Here is a 20,171-nt window from a genome sequence, read left to right on the forward strand (position 1 = left end):
AAGAGAGGATTTGGAGGAAAAGTAAAATGAGAATGATCAATTCCTTGCTTTATTTATATTCTTTTTGCTTTCTTTCATGTTTTGATAAGAAACTTGATTGCATCTGCCTATTCCCATTACTTCACTTCCAGCTTACAAAACAACAAAGTGTTTTGCTTTGTTTTTGAGATGGGGGTGGTTTTGGCAGTTTTGTTGTTGTTTAGTTGTTTTGGTTTTTCAACAACCATACACTTGTTGGAATAAATCTGAACTTCATAAAGAAGAAAGCAACACAGAAGGGATTATTACAAGGAACCTCCAAGTTACACACAATGAAGTTCTGGCCACTTCTGCCTGTGTTTTCTTGGGAGTCATTTTTAATGTGGTCTACCAGAAAGAAGAGGAAAGAGTAGGTCAGGAAGCTGCAACAGGATATTACAGAAGTGTGAGCAAGAGTTCTCATTGTGAATACAACAAAAATAAAGCAGAACTGGCAAACGGTCAAAAGGTAGACCAGTGAAGATGGACCTCAACATCTCTGCACTTCAAAGTAAAGATCAGAGACTCATGTATATAGAAATTAAGTTTCTACATGGCAATTCCTATTTAAAAGGCAATATAATTCTAGTAGGAATGCAGCGTCCCCGGAGTGTTGTTTAGCTCTGTGTACTCATGAATTCAAGCTGCCCACCTCTTCAGACCATGATAAGTTTTCTGCCATTTTTTCTTGCTTTCTATGCAGAAACACAAATAGAACTTTTCACCACATCTTGATTCATTCATCCAGTCTGATCACAAGTTTGCCTACATTTCAAGAGTAGCAGCTGTCTCTTAGCTGTAAAAATAGAACAAATATTTAAAAAAAATCCAAATTATTTGTCATCTACCAACTGACCATACAGAAACTATGAAGTAGTTGGCCAATAAAGAGACTAAAAAAGTAATTAAAAAAATACCTGGATGTTTTTCCACTTTTGATTTACAGTTGCTTATGTTAAGTTTTTCTCTTCCAGAATCCACCAAAAAAAAATGCATTAAAAAAAAATATAGAATAAATTCAGTCTTTATCTGTTAGTGATCTTAGTATACGGCAAATAACTTAAGTCAACTGCACAAAAGAGTAAGACACAGTACGAAACCTAATGCACAAAACAGCATCAGAAGGGCAGACTAGTAGAATTACACTATGGTCTTCCCTAAACTAACTAAATAAAAAAACCCACCACAAACACACCAAAGAATCGAGATGGAAACGTCTTCTCAAACACAATCTTCTTTCACACATAATCAAAATAGAGACATCTACATACAAGAAATTGAAAGCCTTGTAAGAAAAACACAAGTCAAAATTCTCATATTTTCCTTTTTTAGTATATTCTTTTGTGTTAATAATCTATTAATGGGACTGTTAATGAGACTCCTGATTAAATGCAGATTCCTGAGAAAACTCTGAACAATGTCACTTATTTCCAAGTGCTTTTGCAGGGATTCATTTTATTTTTCCCTTCCAAATAGTCAACCTACAGCCACTCTGTTCCATCTAACATTTTTGCTCATGCAAAAAAGAGCATCCACTGTTTGGAGATAAAAATCACCTACTGAAATCAGATCTACTCACTGAGCCACTAAAATAAAACTTCCAGTACTGCATCATTTTCATTGTCTCTGCTGTCACTCATGAGTGGGGCTTCTTAAAACACACAGCCGTATGTTTAAATTCAACAGTATTTATTTACATGCTTCTCTCTCCAATAAACCCCCTTTGGAAAACTGTAGAGAATACAGAGCTGAAACTCATGCTTGAATCATTAACTCTACTTCCAAATAAAAAGCAATAGCATAACACAGTAAATACACAGGCTACATTCTTAACTTTCTCTTTTTACTACAAATACAGCAGACAAATTCTTCTCTCTTCATTCTCATCAAGTTATTAATGTAGCACAAACACTGACAGTGCAGGTTTTCCAAAAACAACCATGTGAAAAACTAAACTCCAAGTGTTGTTGGCAGGGCATTTCTAACAAGAAAAGCCCATAGAACTATTACTTAATAAAATCTTTCCATTCTCCCTGCTCTTTAAGGGTTCATGGAGTCAGACAATTCCAGCACCAGTAGGCAAAATGGAAATGCCACAAACATTTCTGCCTTAGTTAGAGCTATTTGAACAGTCTGTGCTATTTGAACAGTCTGTGTAATAGTTAAATGAAGTTTTAACTACTACACACTACTACATCAAGTTAACTTTTCATAGCTGACTGACATCACTACTCTCCCTGCAAGTACAACCAGTCAGCTTACACAATAGTATCACGCGTGACGTCTGTGAAGGGGACTGCCCATGAGACAAAACAGTGTTGACAGACTAATTATTTTTAACAGAAAATCTGCCCACTTACTTTCATTGTTCCAGTGGCAGACAGAGCCAACTGCTGATTCACAGAAAAAATAAGGTGGCTGCCTGGCACTTAACCCAACCTGATTACCCCACTGGTTATATACTGCAGGACCAGTCAGCTTCCTTTCCACCAGCACATGTGCCTAACTTGAACATGGCAAATCACTGCCGCTGCTCTCATTACAGTTAGCTGTGGTTGAATGCAGAGGTGACAGTCAAGCACCAGTCAGACCCTTCAGTAACACTAACACACATGTATGGGCAGCAAAAGCTTACCAAAACTAGCTCTCCTAGCTTTGCAGGCCTCTAGGCCTTGGCTTTTTTTTTTTTTTTAGGACTTCACAGCTCCATCTTCAGTAGGGCCTTTTCCCTGTGAACATACAGCCCTCCCTTTTTACCATCTAAACTGTTAGCATATACACAAAGTTGAATAAGGATGCACTATTTTTTAGTTACCGTGGTAAAAAAGTTAAAGAAAAAGATTCTTAGCAGCTTCAATAAAGGCTAGTGGCAAAATTTAGCCTGACTGATTCAAAGCCCCTGGTTTCTCCTTTAGGAAAAGGCACATAAAAATAATTCAGCTTTGATCTGTAATTAGCACATACTGTGTTACAGTATCCTATTGTACCACATGCTTCTTGAAGCTACACACTATCTTTTGAAAGTCTTTTCAAAAACGAGGACACAAGCTAAAAGTAAAGGTGATACAGAATGTGAAAAAAACATTGAGAAAAAAAATATTTTGACGCTTTTAACATTTATCAATGATGTAGCTTCAGCAAGGTGCCAAGCTGTTCTCCGTTACAAAACATAACCATATGCTACACAAAAAGACTATGAGTCAGGAGGCTTGGTACTGGGGTGGGGGTAGTGGGCTTTTTTGTTCTTTAAATAAAATCTAGCAGTCATGGGAAAAAAGAAAAGAGTGCAAGTGAGACACAGATACGGCTGAAAGCCGAAAGAACCACATTCCACATTTTAAAACTGGCATTTACAGACATGGATAAATCAGTACCATGACGAGAAAATGCACAAACATGAAAAAACAAAAAACAAAAAAACAACTACTTCAAAAATACTTTTTCCACAAACCTGATGTCAACTGTTTCAACATAAATACATATATAAGAAAAATCTCAGAATTAAAGCTACCGTAAGTTCTCCCCCTTGAGAGTGTGTGCCCATGGACGCAGTTTTCAGTTCAGTATTCTTCATGTCAAAGGACCCTTTTCTCATTCATTCATGACACTCAGCTAATGAGCAGCTTCAAAATGTCTCTAGGCTTTATTTATTGTGCACTATTCAAAAACCTATCATTAAATATAATTTCAGGGAGGGGTCTGGCTTCCTGGTACATATAACTGAAATATCGAAGTAATAAAATAAACTTGGTAAAGTTTATCTTCACAAACAGCCTTAGAAACAATGAGGTAGTATTATCCCCATTTTACAGATTAGAATGGGGGCAAAGAATTAAGATCAAAAGCATTAATTAATTCTAGCACTAATTTAAACACATCCTTTTCAACGTACTTATGCTGCTTTATGACACAGTTCATCTTCAAAGCACAGTTTCCACTCAGAACAGAGGAAGCTGTGAACATTCAATACTTCTACAAATCAAACCCTAGAGTTTTATCTTGGATATCAGAAATACAGAAAAAGCAATTAAAATTCCCACCAAAAACCAGTAGCTGAAGTGGTTTATACAGTATCGCTTTGGAACAGTACCACAGACAGTAAGAAAGAATGGTCTTCAGGAGAGGATTCAATTGTATTAACCATGAAACCTTTATCTTTCTTGAACTCCCCACCTTGAAAACAACCACTGCAGCAAAGGCGGCATCAAAGAAGTGCATGTACTGCATCGTGATTTCTACCCAGAGTAGTTGCACCCTTAACACCAAATAGAGCAGTGGTTCTTCAAAGAAGACATAAACCTTAAATTTGCTGGAGTTCAAGATACTCGGCTGTAGGAATTTCTAGCCTTTGAATGTGTGGTTTCACAGATTAGTATTCCTTCCTTAGGTTATAAGCAATTCCCTAGATTCAAAAAAAAACAAAAATAACTACAGGAATTCAGCCTATTATACTGCTACGCACAGTTTACCAAAGCTAGTATCTTTACAGCCACAACTAGTATTGCAACTAACCAAGTAACTTGCACAACAGAGTACCATCCTTCAGCAGGCAATAGATGGGTACTGCCAGTGGACTTCATTCACATTTGCAAACAGCAGCCGAACAGGACTGCTCTTGAACCTTGAGTCCCATTCCACACTCAAAGAGGCAGCACGCTAGCGGACAGGTTCTTCATCGTGAGTAGGAAGAAATTCTTTACTGTGAGACCAGTGAGACACTGGAGCTGGCTGCCCAGAGAAGTTGTGGCTGCCTCATCCCTGGAACTGCTCCAGGCCAAGCTGGATGGGGCTTTGAGCAACCTGGTCTAGTGGAAGGTGTCCCTGCCTACGACAGGGAAGTTGGAAGTGAATGGGCTTTAAGGTCCCTTCCAGCCCTAACCATTCTATGATTTCCTCCATATTTGATCTGTAATTCCTACACAACCTGCCTCTTATCTGCCCCCATCCCAGACCTGTCCCTTTCCTATCTCTGTCGCTTAATCCCATTTTCTCCTTTTACACAATAGCATCCTGTTCCTAGCCAGTCTGAGTTACCCCATCCAGGCTCCCTCCCTGCTGGCAGACGGTTTGTCTGTCTGTAATATCCTTGCCCAATCCGTCTTGTTCTATGGCAACACACCAGCTTTTCTCTAATCTCACTGTGCTCAAGTCCAGTACAGGGACTCACATTCCATAGTTTCCCAACCCATTGCTTTTATACGCATTCTGTTACGACACAAGGCAGTAAAGTCTACCTTCTCTCAAAAACTGCTAACCAGCAGTCCACTTGTCTTCCCTATTCCCAATCAGGGAATTCCCCCTTAAGGATCATTTAGCTGCTTGTCCCAGCCTACTCTTCTGGCTGCCTAGCCTTCTGTCTTCTGTACATTCATCTCAGATTACTCCCTTCCCTGTGTTGCTAGAAAGAATAAATACTCCCCCCTGAGAGACAGGAAAGCTTCAGCCCACCCAAAGCATCCCGAAAAAGCTATTTCGAGCAAAACCATTAGAATCACCTGTACTATAGGTCAAAGCACTCATAGTCACTCATGTAGTATGCAATGCTGTCAGCACTAGGAGATGCAAGAGGTTCATGCAGCTCTACATGTACAGAAATTCTCTACTTTGGCTGCTATGCTCCAGCAATTTCTCTTAAGCACATATGAACTCTTATGTTGGAAGAATTTGATTTTAGGCGACTTTTCACAGCCATCATTGTAAGAAAAATCCCCTTTCCAAGTTTTCAGTCTGTTTCAAGGCACAAGTGACTTTCAATATTTCAGATACAATGGTTGTTATATTTAAAATAAATAAATAGAATGAAAAATAAACAAAACATCTCAAAACAACAACATGTTTTTCCTCAGCAGCCTACTAAATCACACAACATTTTTGGAAACACACACCCTCAAGCAGACAGCTGGCATGCAGCATTTCAGTATGAAATTGTTGTATTTTAACAAACATTCTTAACGCAGCTAAATCTTGCCTTCCCCAACAGCAAGCAGAGTTACTGCCATGCTGCACACGTGTGCACAGCGGAATACAGCTTCTGCAACACTGCTGCTCAAACTACACTGGAGACATCATCATTGCCCCACCAGCCTTCCAAACATGAATGCCAGCTATTTCCTATGACTGATAAAGTTGTAAGTCAGTGTTTTGTAAGATAAAGAAACAGTCTGAAAAAACAAGTTTCCATTCTCAGCAAGATGGTCAGCTTCACTGCACCGAGAATTGTGAATCATGGGCCATTAGCATCCAGCAATCCAGTGCAGCTAACTTGCAGACAGAAAAAGTAAGTAGCTTCTGTAGCAATAGGTGCACCCTCCAACTCTAACGTGCTGTAACAACAGTGGGGCAAGCAGCACTGCTAAGGAACACAAAAGCAACTCATGGTGGAGTTTCTGACCTGCGCTATATCAACACCTGAGTTCAGAATGATGTGAATAACCCTCCATCCAGTGCTGTCCAGCCTCACAGACACCACTGAACACTTAAGATAGGGCAGACTGTACTAACTACCCAGTGCCCCTATGCTCCTTCCAAATCCACCTCCATTGCAACATCTCTATGAATCCCCAAAGGCTGCCATCTCACCCAGTAGCCACCTCACACAGTAACACGCTCAGGATGCAGTCACATGGATCCGGCAACAGTTATGGTTGCTTCACACAGGCAGGAACAGCACTCTGGGCTGGCAAAGCTGCCAATGGCTGAAGCTAAAACTGCTTCCATGCTTAAAAAAGGGCAGACTATTCCATAAGGCAGCACAGGCAAGTTAAGTCAAACCTGGAGTACTGCAAATTAGTTCCAAAACAAAAATCACCGCTAATGTATTTTAGCGTGGGGTAAAGAGGAAGGGTCTGCATCCCAGACCATGCAGAGAGGACAAATTGTCTGACGCAATTCCACATAGTGAAGCCCAAAATAACCACCACTGGTGAAACATGAGAATGCTAATCGATGAGATTTCAAACAAGTCTAAACAGAGCTCCAGCTACTGCAACAAGCAATTTAGATATGTGCCAGTTGCTTGGAAAGAAGTTACTCTCCCTGTATTTTAACTGTACTATAAAAACAAAGTATGTTTAAGGACACAGAATTCACTGTTCCCAACTACAGAAACCTGAGATACCAATGTGAACTTCATATCGAAGAGAAGTTTTGAAGTATTTGTCTTATTTTACAGAGCTATTTATAGGTTTGTTTGGGTTGTTGTTTTGTTAGGGTTTTTTTTAATATACACAAACAGCATTCTCTGAAGAGCAGGTGAAGTGGCTAGGTGACACTTTGTAGAGTTCACATTATTTGCCATTGTCGTGGTTTAAACAAAGTCAGCCATAAATCACGCAGTCGCTCTCTCACTCCCCCCCACCTTTTTGCCCTCCCCCTGCTCCCAGAGGGATGGGAAGGAGAATCAAAAGAATGCAGCTCCCACGGGTTGAGATAAGAACAGTTTAGTAACTAAGGTATGACACAAATCGCTACTGCTACCACCAATAATAATAATGATAAAGGAAATAACAAGGGAAGAGAATACAACACCTCACCACCAGCTGACCGATAACTTGCCCCACCCCGCCCGATACCTCATCCAACCCCGCAGTGCCCTAGCACTTCCGGCTAACTCCCAGTTACATCCTGGGCATGAGGTGCTGTGGTATGGAATACCTCTTTGGTCAGTTTGGGTCAGGTGTCCTGTCTCTGCTTCTTCCCGGCTTCCCCTCCTCCCTGGCAGAGCATGAGCCTCACAAAGTCCTTGGCCAAACCAAAACATCCTTGTTATCAGCTCTGTTCCCAGGCCGAAAGTCAAACACAGCACTGCACCAGCTACCAAGAAGGAGAAAAATGACTGCTACTGCTGAACCTAGGACAGCCATTTAAGTTGACAGCGCTGTAAAGATATTTTTGACTTCACATAAAAGCTTTCATACTTGTTCCCAAAACATTATTTTTAAAATCTGTATGCCATATTCACTTTAAAATGTGCAGCATTTTGTGTGCTAAGAATATTTGCCAGAAAAATATATCTGCAGAAATTAAATAGATCTGGAAGTTCATTGCTGATTAAGACAAAAAAAACCACCACATTTTTGTGTCAATAACACCCCTTCTTATAAGCCTAATAACTTTATATTTAATCTTAAATAATATGCTAATTATCCTGCAAAATAGTTCTAATTCTCTTGTATCAACATCTTCAGCACAGACTTCACTAACCAGTTATTTTTACTGAATCATCTGCTTATTACAGAAGAATTTTTGCTTTGCGGTGGTGAATGACAACTAATAGGAAAAAGGATCAAGCCTCAAACCTGCCTTTCAATGCATTTTTGTATTGCAAAAGGAGGTGGTATTACAAAGTAACAACAGGACTTCCCATGAACAACCCTCAACCTTAGTAGCCACGTACTATCACAGGCCATGAGCAGTTGGGAACTAGCACAATAGTTACTAATCATTTACTTGTAAAATCTTTGATGCAATAGGATTCAGCAGCCACAGATACAGAAAATCAGAAATTTTTCCTTCTTTCACCATCCCTACACACCATTTACACAGTACTGAGGTACATACATATTCCAGTGCAAAACTGCAATTCAATCAAATGCAAGTATTTCCCCCTCACTGATCACATTTCCTGTTCAGTATTACTGACATGCCATGCCCAAGAATTCTACCAGATCATTAAAAGCTGTGAGATAAGGAATCCTCAATTTGGGATCCCCTCACTTCTGCAAATGGAGGCTGCACTGAAATTATCTCCCTGTGACAATGAAAAAAAAAAACATTAAAGTGAAATGAATTCAAACTGTGTATGTACATAGAACAGAACATGAGATAGAATGAAATTAGAGGTTTGTAAATGCCAATGCACAGCTGCTTTTTCTTCCTTTTTGTTTTTATCAACAGATTCTATGAATTCTGTTAGAATCCATATGAATGCATCAAATGATTTTCCTCAGCTGTCTACTCAATAGGGACAAAGAGAGTATTATTCACAGGTAACAAGAGGGATGGTACAAAAGCTGGGCAGCAAGGATGTGGTTCATTAAGGGAAGAACTAAAGAATTCATTAAGGTTCACTGTGAGCCACAGCTTTGTAAGTATTCTCTGATGTGCCAATAACGTCATAACAAATACCCAAGTAAACTAGTTAAGTAGTTTTCCCTCACATTAACATTGGTTTCAGTGTCACTCAAGCTGTGGTCACCTACAAATTCAAAAGTATGCTTGATCTTTTCTACAAATCACAAACAAGTCTGGCGCCCAGACACTCCTCTGAGAATACCTCCACATCTTCCACCCAACTTAGAACAGCATTCTAGCAAGAATGCTATAAGCCATAGCATGGTTTGTTTGTTTGTTTTAACAACACAACATAGCTACTTGTCTTAGTAGCGTGACAGGCAGCCATTCTGCTAGGAAGTTTCCACACTACCATATATCATTTATTTTTCAGGCAATTTTTAGAATACTTCTTTACAAAATGCAATATAACTGATACGCCCCACATTTAAAATTATACCATCCAAGCAGTCTACCAAGCCATTTCCTCCACCAGCAGCACGAAGACAGAGTGCATTGTGACACCTCATACATATTTAATAATAGCCTGATAAGCTGTCATTAACATCAAACAGCAATCCAAGTTTGCTACATTAAACATGATCCCTATGTTAAGAGGACAATCACAAAGTGCCTCCAAGATTGAGGCTGTAAGAAATACCCACTGACTTGGACAATGAGGCCAACTGCACTGAAGAAGCCATTATTCACACACTGGATTTAAAAGGAAAAAAAAATGCAGAGGAAAAAACCCGAGAAAGCAGAGGAAAAAACAAAACAAAAGCAAGCAGAGGAAAAAGAAAAACCTTCAATGGGTCATAAGACCAGACATGCCATAAGGCAATCTGTCACATAGTACTCATATTAATAACTGTTGTGTCAAAACTGAACATTCAAAAGAAAAGACAAACCTTCCTTTATGTTTTATGAAATGTTAGCCCACAGAATTAATAATTCATGAGATGGAGAAAAAGATCAGATTTGGATATAAATATTAACAGAATGCTGTCAACCTGTTAAGAACCAAATTTTTACTGTCCTGCCTTGCAATTATCAATCTAGAAGGGAGTATTCTTCAAAAGCTAAAAAAAAAACAAAACAAAAAAACCCCCCACCAATCCATATGAAAATCATTAATGAAGAAATTAACATTCTCCATTCATGTAGGTCCTAAGCAAAACAGCATAACTCCATCCTGTGCCTGGCTGTTGCTGAGTGAATGCTAATTGACTGGCATTATTTGTTCCCAGAGTTACCCTGCATTGACAACAATAACATTGGCATGAACACAGAAGAGTTCACCAAAGGGACATAGTTAAACCAAGACACCAAGACACAGTGCAAAAAGGGTAGGGAAAGAGAGCAGTAGTTGTCAAATGACAAACAAAGATGACACAGCTAATTAAAAGTTAGTATAAGTTTGAGAATACAAAGCTTATACACTGGCACTTGGATAAATTTTCACGATTAACTAGAACACAGACACTTAAGAACTATAAAAGAAAGCAATTAACCCAAAACATTTTGTTTTAAGTTCACTGCGTGTGACTTCAACCAAATATGAAATATATTTTCAGAATGTTTGTTAGTCTCAAGATAAAGAAATATTCAACTAGACCTATAAAATGATGCAGTTCATTTTAATCTTTGGTGCTAAAGTGGTTAGCAGTTGAAGTTCAAGATCTAGAAGAAACTTCTACCTTATGAAGCCAGCCCTTCTCTGCTTTCACCATCATTAAAAAGAATAGAATATTGGGAGACAAAACACAGTTGTGCTGAAAATCAAGAAGGCAGTTGAAATGCATTGATTTAAATGGCAGTTACAGTGCTTTTCTTTACAAGTTTCGGGTTTTTTTTGGATGGGTTTTCCTGTTGTTTATTTGGGGCTTTTTGTTTTCCTTTTGGGGTTTTTTCCCCTTCTCCCCAGCCATGATATAATTTTGGTCTATTTATGTCCCCATCTGCACCTACATTCTGGGCAACGGTGTTAAAAAATACTTCCATAAGCATCAACACTGGGGACAGTCAGTTTAAACAGTCCACTTTTCTCCATGGTTCCTTAAATTTTCACTGCATTTCACCCAGTCTTGAGCACACAGAATGACAATCCAAGGAAGCTGAACACTACAGGCTTTAATTTTTTTTAAGTTAACACCTACCTTTATCATTCTAGAAAGATCTCCAGCATCTGCTAATTCCAACACTATGTTCAGCTCATTGTCTTCAATGAATGAGGCATAATACTTAATTACATTTGGATGATTCAGTTGCTAAGAAAGCAGAATAATAATGCACATTTTAGTGTACAGCATTTCTTATCCATCTGACAAAAGAAACATTCTCACTTAGGCAAATAACCCCCCCTTCAATCTATTTCAGTGTGACACAAGAAGTGGATGTTTATGAGAATCATTTACAGATAAGTATTTTTGCAAGAACATGATGGCATTTTAGAGTCAAAATCATGACTGAAGCTGCAATTTTAGAAGGATTTTGCTTCAATGTACCTATTCAATAGTAGGCTTAACTGTTACCTGAAACACAAAGCCAACTTTTAAAATCAGTACTTTACTGTACACAGAACACAGTTATTTACAACACTGTGGGTTTTAGCAGAAACTTCTACTTTAAGAGTCACCCATTTTTTCTATGGGATTTACTTCACAATGTTAACTTTTAAAGCTATAAATGTTACAAGATACCTTAAGTGAAAGGTATCAAAACCCTACAAGTGGACACCTCCAGCATATCTATGAAAAACAATGTACTTATATGATGGCCACACATTTTTAAACAAGTCTTTTACCTTAAGAAGATCTATTTCTTTGATGCAGTCAGCACGGGCTTTGGCATCCATTAAATCAAATATCTATGCACAAGAGATAAGACATTTTTATTAAGTAATAACAATATAGCAAATTGAACAATCATTATGATTATTCCATAGCATCCATAAAGCAATCCGAGTTACGCATACTGTGGGCAAGACATACCATTGCAATAAGAAATACCCCTAATGCTTTGATGTACTGATTTCCTGCCAGATCAATTCTTCTAGCCCCCCTCATAGGGAACAAGTCCATTATAAGTACAAGTTTCCCAATGACTAATTGCCACCTCTGCATATCTGTTCAAGCACACAGTAATAATTCAGCACATTTCCTTCAAGTTGTTTTTAATCCAAATCTCAGCAATTTCTCCCATTCCTGCCACACCATTATCACAAACTGATTCTTTTTAGTTATTGAGCATACCTTTTTTCTCTGGTCTCTTGCTGCAGTCTTCCTTTTCTATTCTAAATAATGCATATTTTCACTCACTTCTCTCAGGATCAAAATTGCACTGTCACCTCCAATTCTTTCTCTCCCATTTCCTTCCCTTCAGCAAGCAAAGTGACTTGGGTTTTGTAATTTGTTTACTACTGCACTTTCTTCTAAGCCCTCATCTGTCACCTTGACTTTTACAGCCTTTTACAGTTGGATATCTCTGCTCTTCATTTTTTTCTGCCTTCCATCTGCTCCAAATTACTCTGCAATGTATCTCATTTTTGCCTCCTCCGGTTAACCACATTGCATGCCAGTAATTTCATTTTTTGTTTGGAGTAACTTTTTCCTGCCATTAGTCTTTGTCCACATTCTACAAATCTATATTTAATCTACTGTCTATTTTTACTCCCTTTTTTAACCACCTTTGGGTTCCCTTCCCACCTCACTTGCTCAGATGTATCTTCACATACTGACACCAACTAATTCCCTTAGAAATGACCAAAATGTTACTTCTTCAAGGAAACCTTCTCCTGTCATCTGAAATTACTTTCTGAATAAATAAATCTTGATGAGGGTTTGTTTTGTTCCAGTCCTGTGTGGTCTGCATACTATTACATTTCAAGATACTCAGTTCCAGAGAAGAGTAAGAGACACGTACTGTGAGTTTTAGTAACTGCCGTTACATATATGAGATTACTTTTTCCAGTTGTATCCTTTCAATGCACATTTCTTTCTAAGATGGTCTCAAGATCTATTATGTGCTGTGAAGATCATTGGTACCTGGTTCCATCAGCTCAAAATGATCAAAAGCTCAACAGCTGACAACTTCCATTTCATATCTTCCCACTAACACCAGAAACAAAAATAAGGATTCACAGCACCAAGTACTGAATGTCTGCAAAGAAGTCACCTCTTAAACTGACTGCATAACTGCCCATGTGAGTCTCCCCAAAGAACATCAAACAAAACAGAAAGTCCACATATGATCTACTAAACCTCATCTTCATTTTCTATGTGCAGTAAGTTTGTCATTCTCCTCAAAGTCAAGGTCTAGGGATTTCAGGCATGGAGCACAGTCCTTACAGAACATACATGTGCTCTTGGCTAGCCACTACTTCCCTTCAGATATCCAATCTTTTGTCTTCAAAGCTGGCATAAGAAAAAACAGCCTGGACTGGATACAAGATTCACTTTGTGGCAGAAAGACAACTCTTAAGTCGAAAATTGAAATGCCAAGCTTGTAAATGGTAAGAAAAGGGGGATGAGGAAAGAAAGAAAACAAAGCTACTGACCAAGAAAGAAAGGGAGTAAACCATCCCACAACTACTGGTATATCAGCACCAGGATGATGGGAAGTAAACAGACTAAGCTAGAAGCAATTATTCAAGGACAAGACTGTAGGTAACATAAACACTTAAGCCTGAGAAGCACAGCAGGGTAAGACACAAGAAAGGAATGCTAACACTGAGAAAGAAAGCAATTTCAGATGTAGTTAAGAGAAAAAAGTTAGTGCTATATATGAAATTACAAGTATTAAAAGGTCAATAACACTGATGGAAAAGACAGAAATGTTTATGAATTAAGGCTGGGAAACTTAGTGATGGAGGTGAAGTAGACTGCATGTGTTACAGAACTCAACTCTGAACAAAAGGAGTAATAAAACATTGCTCTTTAACCTTTTTGACAGTAGATTAAAGTCCTAGTGTTTGGTATAGTCATGAAGAACTGTAATGAATTTTTATCAGGAAACATTTAGGAAAGTTCTAGATATAAGAAGCAGCACATCAACTGAGGAAGTACTTGGAAGGCGTCAGATTGAAATTGCCTTTCCCTGTAACCTAATAGACCAGGCAAATGGAAAATTGCATATCCCCTCTCCCAAAAACAGTCGATGAAGGTGCATACAGGGAAGCAGGGGAAAAGGGTCAAGTGTAGGGGCATGTCTTGAAGCTTCACACTTCTGCTAAGTTCCAGATAATAGCCAGACAAGAATATTCCTTATAAACGCTACAGACAACTCCAAACACACTGGAGAACCTAATCAAAGCTGCAGATAGAATTCTAGACTGAAAATTGACCACAGATTATCTACTTGTAACACTTGGAGAAATTAACCAGAGCACAATTTCAAGATTCAAAACCAAAAGAGCTTCACTGTGAAAACACGGAGCAGCTTGCACCTGTTAATGACTGTTCCAATATGCCAAGAGGCAAATCAACATACCTATAGTAAAAGTATTTCCCTACACACCTAAACAAGCAAATTTTGCAAGCAAGTTTTTGTCTAAGCTATGCTACCAACAGGGACATAAACTGGTACCTCTCATAAAGGAATAACAACAACAAAAATAAAACCCTAGATTCAAGACTGTGAAAGATTTAGGATTAAGGCACATGAAAGACAAAATTGTGTCTGTGCATTCTGGCTAGTATTCCCAGTACTTCTAACTTGTTATTAAACAGCCCGGAGTAGACTACACCAAGCAGCTGCTCTCATAAAAGGACAGACTTAAGTTTTATAAACCTGACTCCCCATACTTTTGCTATGCTTAATACGGCATAGTGGTAAAGTTACTCACTTGAGCTGAAGCTGTGACATTTGAAATGTTACCTGACTAAAATAAAGCAAGACAGAAAAAGTGAGTCTTACTTAATCCTTACAATCTGAACATTTACTGTATATCATTCTTGAGGCTCTCCATTAAATTTTGGCCTAGATCTAACATCAAAAGACTACAAACAGCATTTCCCAGAAGTCCAGAATTTCAGTTTCACAGACATTAACCTCCTCCAGCAATAAGGTTGGGGAGAACCACACACAAACCAAAAAAACCCTAAACAAAACCAAGCAAAAACAACTGCACCACAAAACCCACCAAAAATCAAGCAGTCATGGCCTCTGAAGAGCTGCTGCCCTGCCATATCAGATTCAAACAGCTTGCAGAGATTTTCTTTCTGAACAGATTATCTTTCCACTTTTCCAAATGGCTGCAGTTCAGATCAGAGGCCCCTGGTGTAATAAGCCGTGTCAGCTCACACAAGGAAGCTACTGTAAACGCAACGAGAAAACCTCTGTGCTTCATCACCAGAAGATGGCTCAACACTGAAGAATGTCTCACACTGAAAAACAGAAGCCACAGTGAAAGACTTTAAGAACATCCTTTCAAGTGAGTGTCAAAATTACACATGGCACCTGGCAGTGCTCAGCTTGTTTTGCAGGAGCTGCTGAGGACCAGACAATGGTGCAGGAGAAGCTGTCCTTTGCTTGTGGTTTACTGCCGGCTGGCTATTGATGTAACAATATGAAGGATGTCAGTACTTCCATTACAACTGTAGCAGCTTATAGCATTGCAAGCAGACTAATTCCATCTTCAGCTACTACTACTCAGCAAACCAAGCTGAAAGGTCAGCTTATGCTCCCCCCTCCCTAGCATGAGGGCCACACACAGATTTATCCATCTCCCACCCTGTAAAGATGGTACTGCCATTGCTGTTAGCAGGCCTCAGACCGCCACAGAAACCAACTGCCTAAGGACTGGCAACCTTTTGTCTGGACTTTTCTTGGCCTGCACTTATTTTCTGCGTTTGGTTTTAACTGTAGCAGCATATGCCTTGCAGCTGAGTGACTGAACTGCAACAGAGTCATTACAGTCAAATGATTTCTGCTTAACTTGCTCTTAGCTCAGCTTTGTGCAACTGCACAATCTTAAGGAAATTACAGCAGATACAATAAAGGTCTAACCAAACCAGAGTGATTAACATCTGTAAGCTTTTGGATCAGCACAAAGCATCAGCAACTGCCTGCTTGAAAGCACCCAGCATAATCCAATGTAGAGCCACCACCAGCATCCTCCTGCCAGCAGAGTTTAGGAGATGATGCTCCATACATCAATTATCAGAAATTAGCAGTAATTAGACTGCAAGTGTTAGCATCACTGTAAATGGCTATCAATAAATACTGCTGCATTTTGATTAGACTGCTAGGGCATTAATTAGACTTACAATAAATACTAATTCATAACTCCACATGAGGTCAGAATCACAGAGTAATTCAGATTGGAGGTGTGTTTCTCTAGTCAGCACAAATTGTACAGTGTAATACGCTTATTTAAAATTGTAATTATTTCCCCCCAACTTCTGTTTTCAAGGACTACCATAAACATTTCTACAAACGAATTATGCTTCCTGTAGAAAATCTGATAATAAGCAACAAATATAGTAAACATGTTTATTATGTGCCTTTTTTCATGAAGGGTGTAATCAAATAAAATCTCATGGTAAGCACTATACTTTAGTTAGCAATCACTGTGAAATTCCTGAAAACAACTGGGAAAATACAGCTGAAGAGACTTGAGAGCATTTTTAAAGCCACGTTTTTTTTCCACTTAGCAAGAACGCTAAGTGAAAGAAAAAGTCCATTTTTAGCTGTCAGTTTTTCATCTCCTACCGCAATCAATATCATATGAAGGCAGAGAAGTCTATATAGATACTTATTCCAAAATATCCCCCTGTGTGCTTCGCAACTAAGGAATCTCTCTAGCAACTTTGCATTGAATTACTTCTCCAGCACATTTAGGCGAGCATAGGTTATAACTTTATCCTTTCAGCATTCTAGAAATGTGAGATATAAGTACTGTCAAGAGATACTGGTATTTTTAGAATAGTTTCTAAGCTATTGTAAGATGCAGAGCAGGAACTGTCCCCTGTGCAGCCATGTAAACAAAACAAAGAGACTGCAATACATGAAATTAACTTTCTGAGTAAAGTTCTTACATACATCCTCACAAACGCAACCAGAGCTCGAGGAAAACTGTCTGCAGAGCAAGAAGGTATAGATTTAACCATCAGATGGAAAACAGCAGGCCTTAGCTTCTAAGTGTAGGCAGTATCTGACTAATTACCAGCTATGAACTTAACTCATCATCTGAAGTAACATGCCTAGTTGGGAATCTACTTGATTCCTCTTGCTCTGAAGTCCATCACTTTTTCAAGTTTTCCTTTTCAGCATTGAAAAGGATAAAGATCTAACCTCACCATTAAATACGAATTTTACATATTTGTTTGAAATCCTGTATAAAATAAAAATACAAAAAAGTATTTCCAAAGCAAAACACAAGCATGACTGCTGTAACATAAACCTGCACACAAGTAAGCAAAATAAAGACTTGACTGCACATAAATATTAAAAGATACCATACTGAACAGCAACAACTAATGTTAAGAGTATTTTGCCACCACAGCATTAGTGTGCTGAGACAATTGTGCTTCATAAGGTGTGAAACTACAAGTGCTTTCCTAAGATTAATTATCTCTAATTCAGGCCTGAAGTAGCAATCCGCTGACAATGCACAATGAATAATGAATGTAAATGCTAGATAAAAGGGTTCCTTGTCTGAATCTCTAACAGGGGCCTACAATTCCAGAATGAAACTGAAAGAAAGGTGGAACAATGTAAGGCAGAAATGTAATGAATTTGGAATTCTTTGCAATACACAGTTTCACATACTTTAAATTCGAGTAGCTAAGGTTTACTTAAAAAATAGCCCATAAAGTGAACTCATAGAGCTTTACACCCCCGACTTCAAATATTTACAACTTTTCTTCTCTTTAGCAATGCTTTGTGAGTGTTTACTCCAGTATCCAGCAGTTGCTTACCTCCCCCTTGGAAGTGACCATGGGATCACCCATGGCTCAGGATGCCACCCCATACCTCGGGGTCTTATTGATAGCTCTGTTGCAAGGGTTACCTAGGGTTACGCAGTAGCAAAGATGTATTGCTTCTTCCTCTAGGATGATCTTTCAGCATAGTTTGGACCCTAGACTTGAACACATTACGAAACTTAGCAAGAAGCAATTTAAACTTATACTGCTGTGTTCAAAGATTATCTGTGGTTGAACTATCCTGATGTTTCTTTCACTCAAAAGTGTAGTTTAGAATTAGTGAAAGTGAAGTAATGAAGATTTGTTTTTTAATTCTCATTTCATTTAGGTAATATTTCAACAGCATCTCAGAAAACATGGAAAAAGAAAGAACCTAATTATTATAAATACCACTTCCCTAATTACAAGAAGGCAAGCCACACATGGAAGGATGAAGCACAAAGGGTAAGATGAGAAGACCCAAGGTACTATGTTGTTTATTCTGCTTACTAGAAAGGGACTGCAAATTAAATAGTTTTCCACACTGCTACATATCCTATTGGAAAGCAAATCAAGAATTCTACTACTTCATGTCATCTGGACTCAGAAGCAACTACAAATTCAGAAAGAGCGGTTTCTGTCACCATCTGCTTGTCCTTTCTCCAACAGCATCTTACTGCCACTTGCTTCTGCTCACATTTACTTCCACAAACATACATTTTGTACACATTAATATAACATTTATCAATATTGTACATATTTCAGCCAAATAAAATTTTAATAGCTGAAAATAAACATTCCTGTTGGAAAGCTTCATAAGAACTCAGAATTGGCAATCTTTTTGGCACTAGCAATGGCCTGAGATCCAGTAACTCTTAAAGAGAGGGCAACCGATGAATTCTAAGTCACAGCAGCCTTTGAAGGCAGAGGCAAACATGGGGAACCACCACCCAAACAGGCCTAAGAGAACAGCTATACACCTAACACAGCCAAGAAAATGAAACAGGGACGGGTGGAACGGACACAACTTGCAAGATCAGAGAAGAAAGCATGTAGAGATGAGAAAGGTCAGAAAATGGGAAAGTAGAATAAAGTCCAGATCTCAAGTTATGTTATTTAACACAAAATACAGCATTTAGAGACACTATCTCAACATGGAGATGTTGAAAAGGGTATCCATGCATGGGTCTAAAACAGACTAGAGCCTCTACCTCATGACAGAAAGAAGCATTCCTCCTGTTTTGTCCATGCTGAGCTTCCACTAATGAGGCATCAGGAAAGGCAATATTTTAATTTGAAATAAAGAAAACATGACTGAAATTAAAAGCAAGAAACACTATCATAGAACAGGCCCACAAAAACTCCTCCAAAAAGCAACTGCTTGTCACCAAAAGACATCTATGAAAACAAATTTTATAGTGAAATTAAGCATGGTGACTGTATTTTACAAAAACACTTCTATGGAATCTTAGGAAAGTCACAGAAGCACAGTAACAATTAAGACAGTCTTCTGTCCAAATGGAACAGTTTTAGATGCTAACTATGCAAGCTAAAACAGTGCCAAACACTCAGCACTGCCACAAGCCTTTTGAACGCCAGGTAATATTTCATCGTACACTTAGAAATTTCTACCCTTACAAGTCATCCAAATCCCACTTGCCATTCAGATAGTCTCCTACACACATTTAGCCTTCATAGGGAACGTGGTTTTACAGATCACAGAACACAGTTGCTCCTGACATGCACTAGGCAATAACATCCAATGGAAGACCAGCAGCATGTTGGATACCTTCAGACAATCAGAACAGTATTAGGTTAAAGCTATACAGGAGAGCCACAACTCTCTATTTCCTACCAACCACAAAGTATATTCTTAGAAGTTTATTAAACACAAATTAAACAAGAAAGCTTTTCTGCTGTAGAAACCATCACCCGTATATGGACGGCACAATGTCTTATGAATTGAAAAAAACTCGTTTGTCGAATAGGCAAAGCTGATGCAAAAATACAGCTATACATAAAGACTTTTGAAATACTGTTAAAAGTACACATGCATTAAGAATACTGAGGCACTGTAGCAAGCACAGTTATAAAAATTTCATAGTTAACAGTGAAAGGCTGACTTTATGACTTTCTTCAAAAACCTAGGCATTCCACATCCACCTTAATTGACATGCATTTCAAGTCACATTTGAC

General features: G+C 38.5%; 1 protein-coding gene across 2 annotated transcripts in view; it reads right to left on the reverse strand.

Moving 5' to 3' along the window:
• NEK7 (NIMA related kinase 7) overlaps positions 1 to 20,171 on the reverse strand; it is a 67,467-nt gene that overhangs the window by 26,123 nt on the left and 21,173 nt on the right. For both annotated transcript variants that reach the window (XM_057429091.1, XM_057429090.1), the window contains exons 4-5: positions 11,876 to 11,938; positions 11,229 to 11,339 (exon numbers count right to left, since the gene is read on the reverse strand). In XM_057429091.1, the coding sequence (XP_057285074.1) occupies positions 11,229 to 11,339; positions 11,876 to 11,938 (174 nt within the window). The remainder of the gene's footprint in view (positions 1 to 11,228; positions 11,340 to 11,875; positions 11,939 to 20,171) is intronic.

The sequence above is a fragment of the Pezoporus wallicus genome, unplaced genomic scaffold, assembly GCF_028554395.1.
Source record: "Pezoporus wallicus isolate ANWC-B61680 ecotype Strahan unplaced genomic scaffold, APGP_CSIRO_Pwel_v1 contig_593, whole genome shotgun sequence".
NCBI lineage: Eukaryota > Metazoa > Chordata > Aves > Psittaciformes > Psittacidae > Pezoporus > Pezoporus wallicus.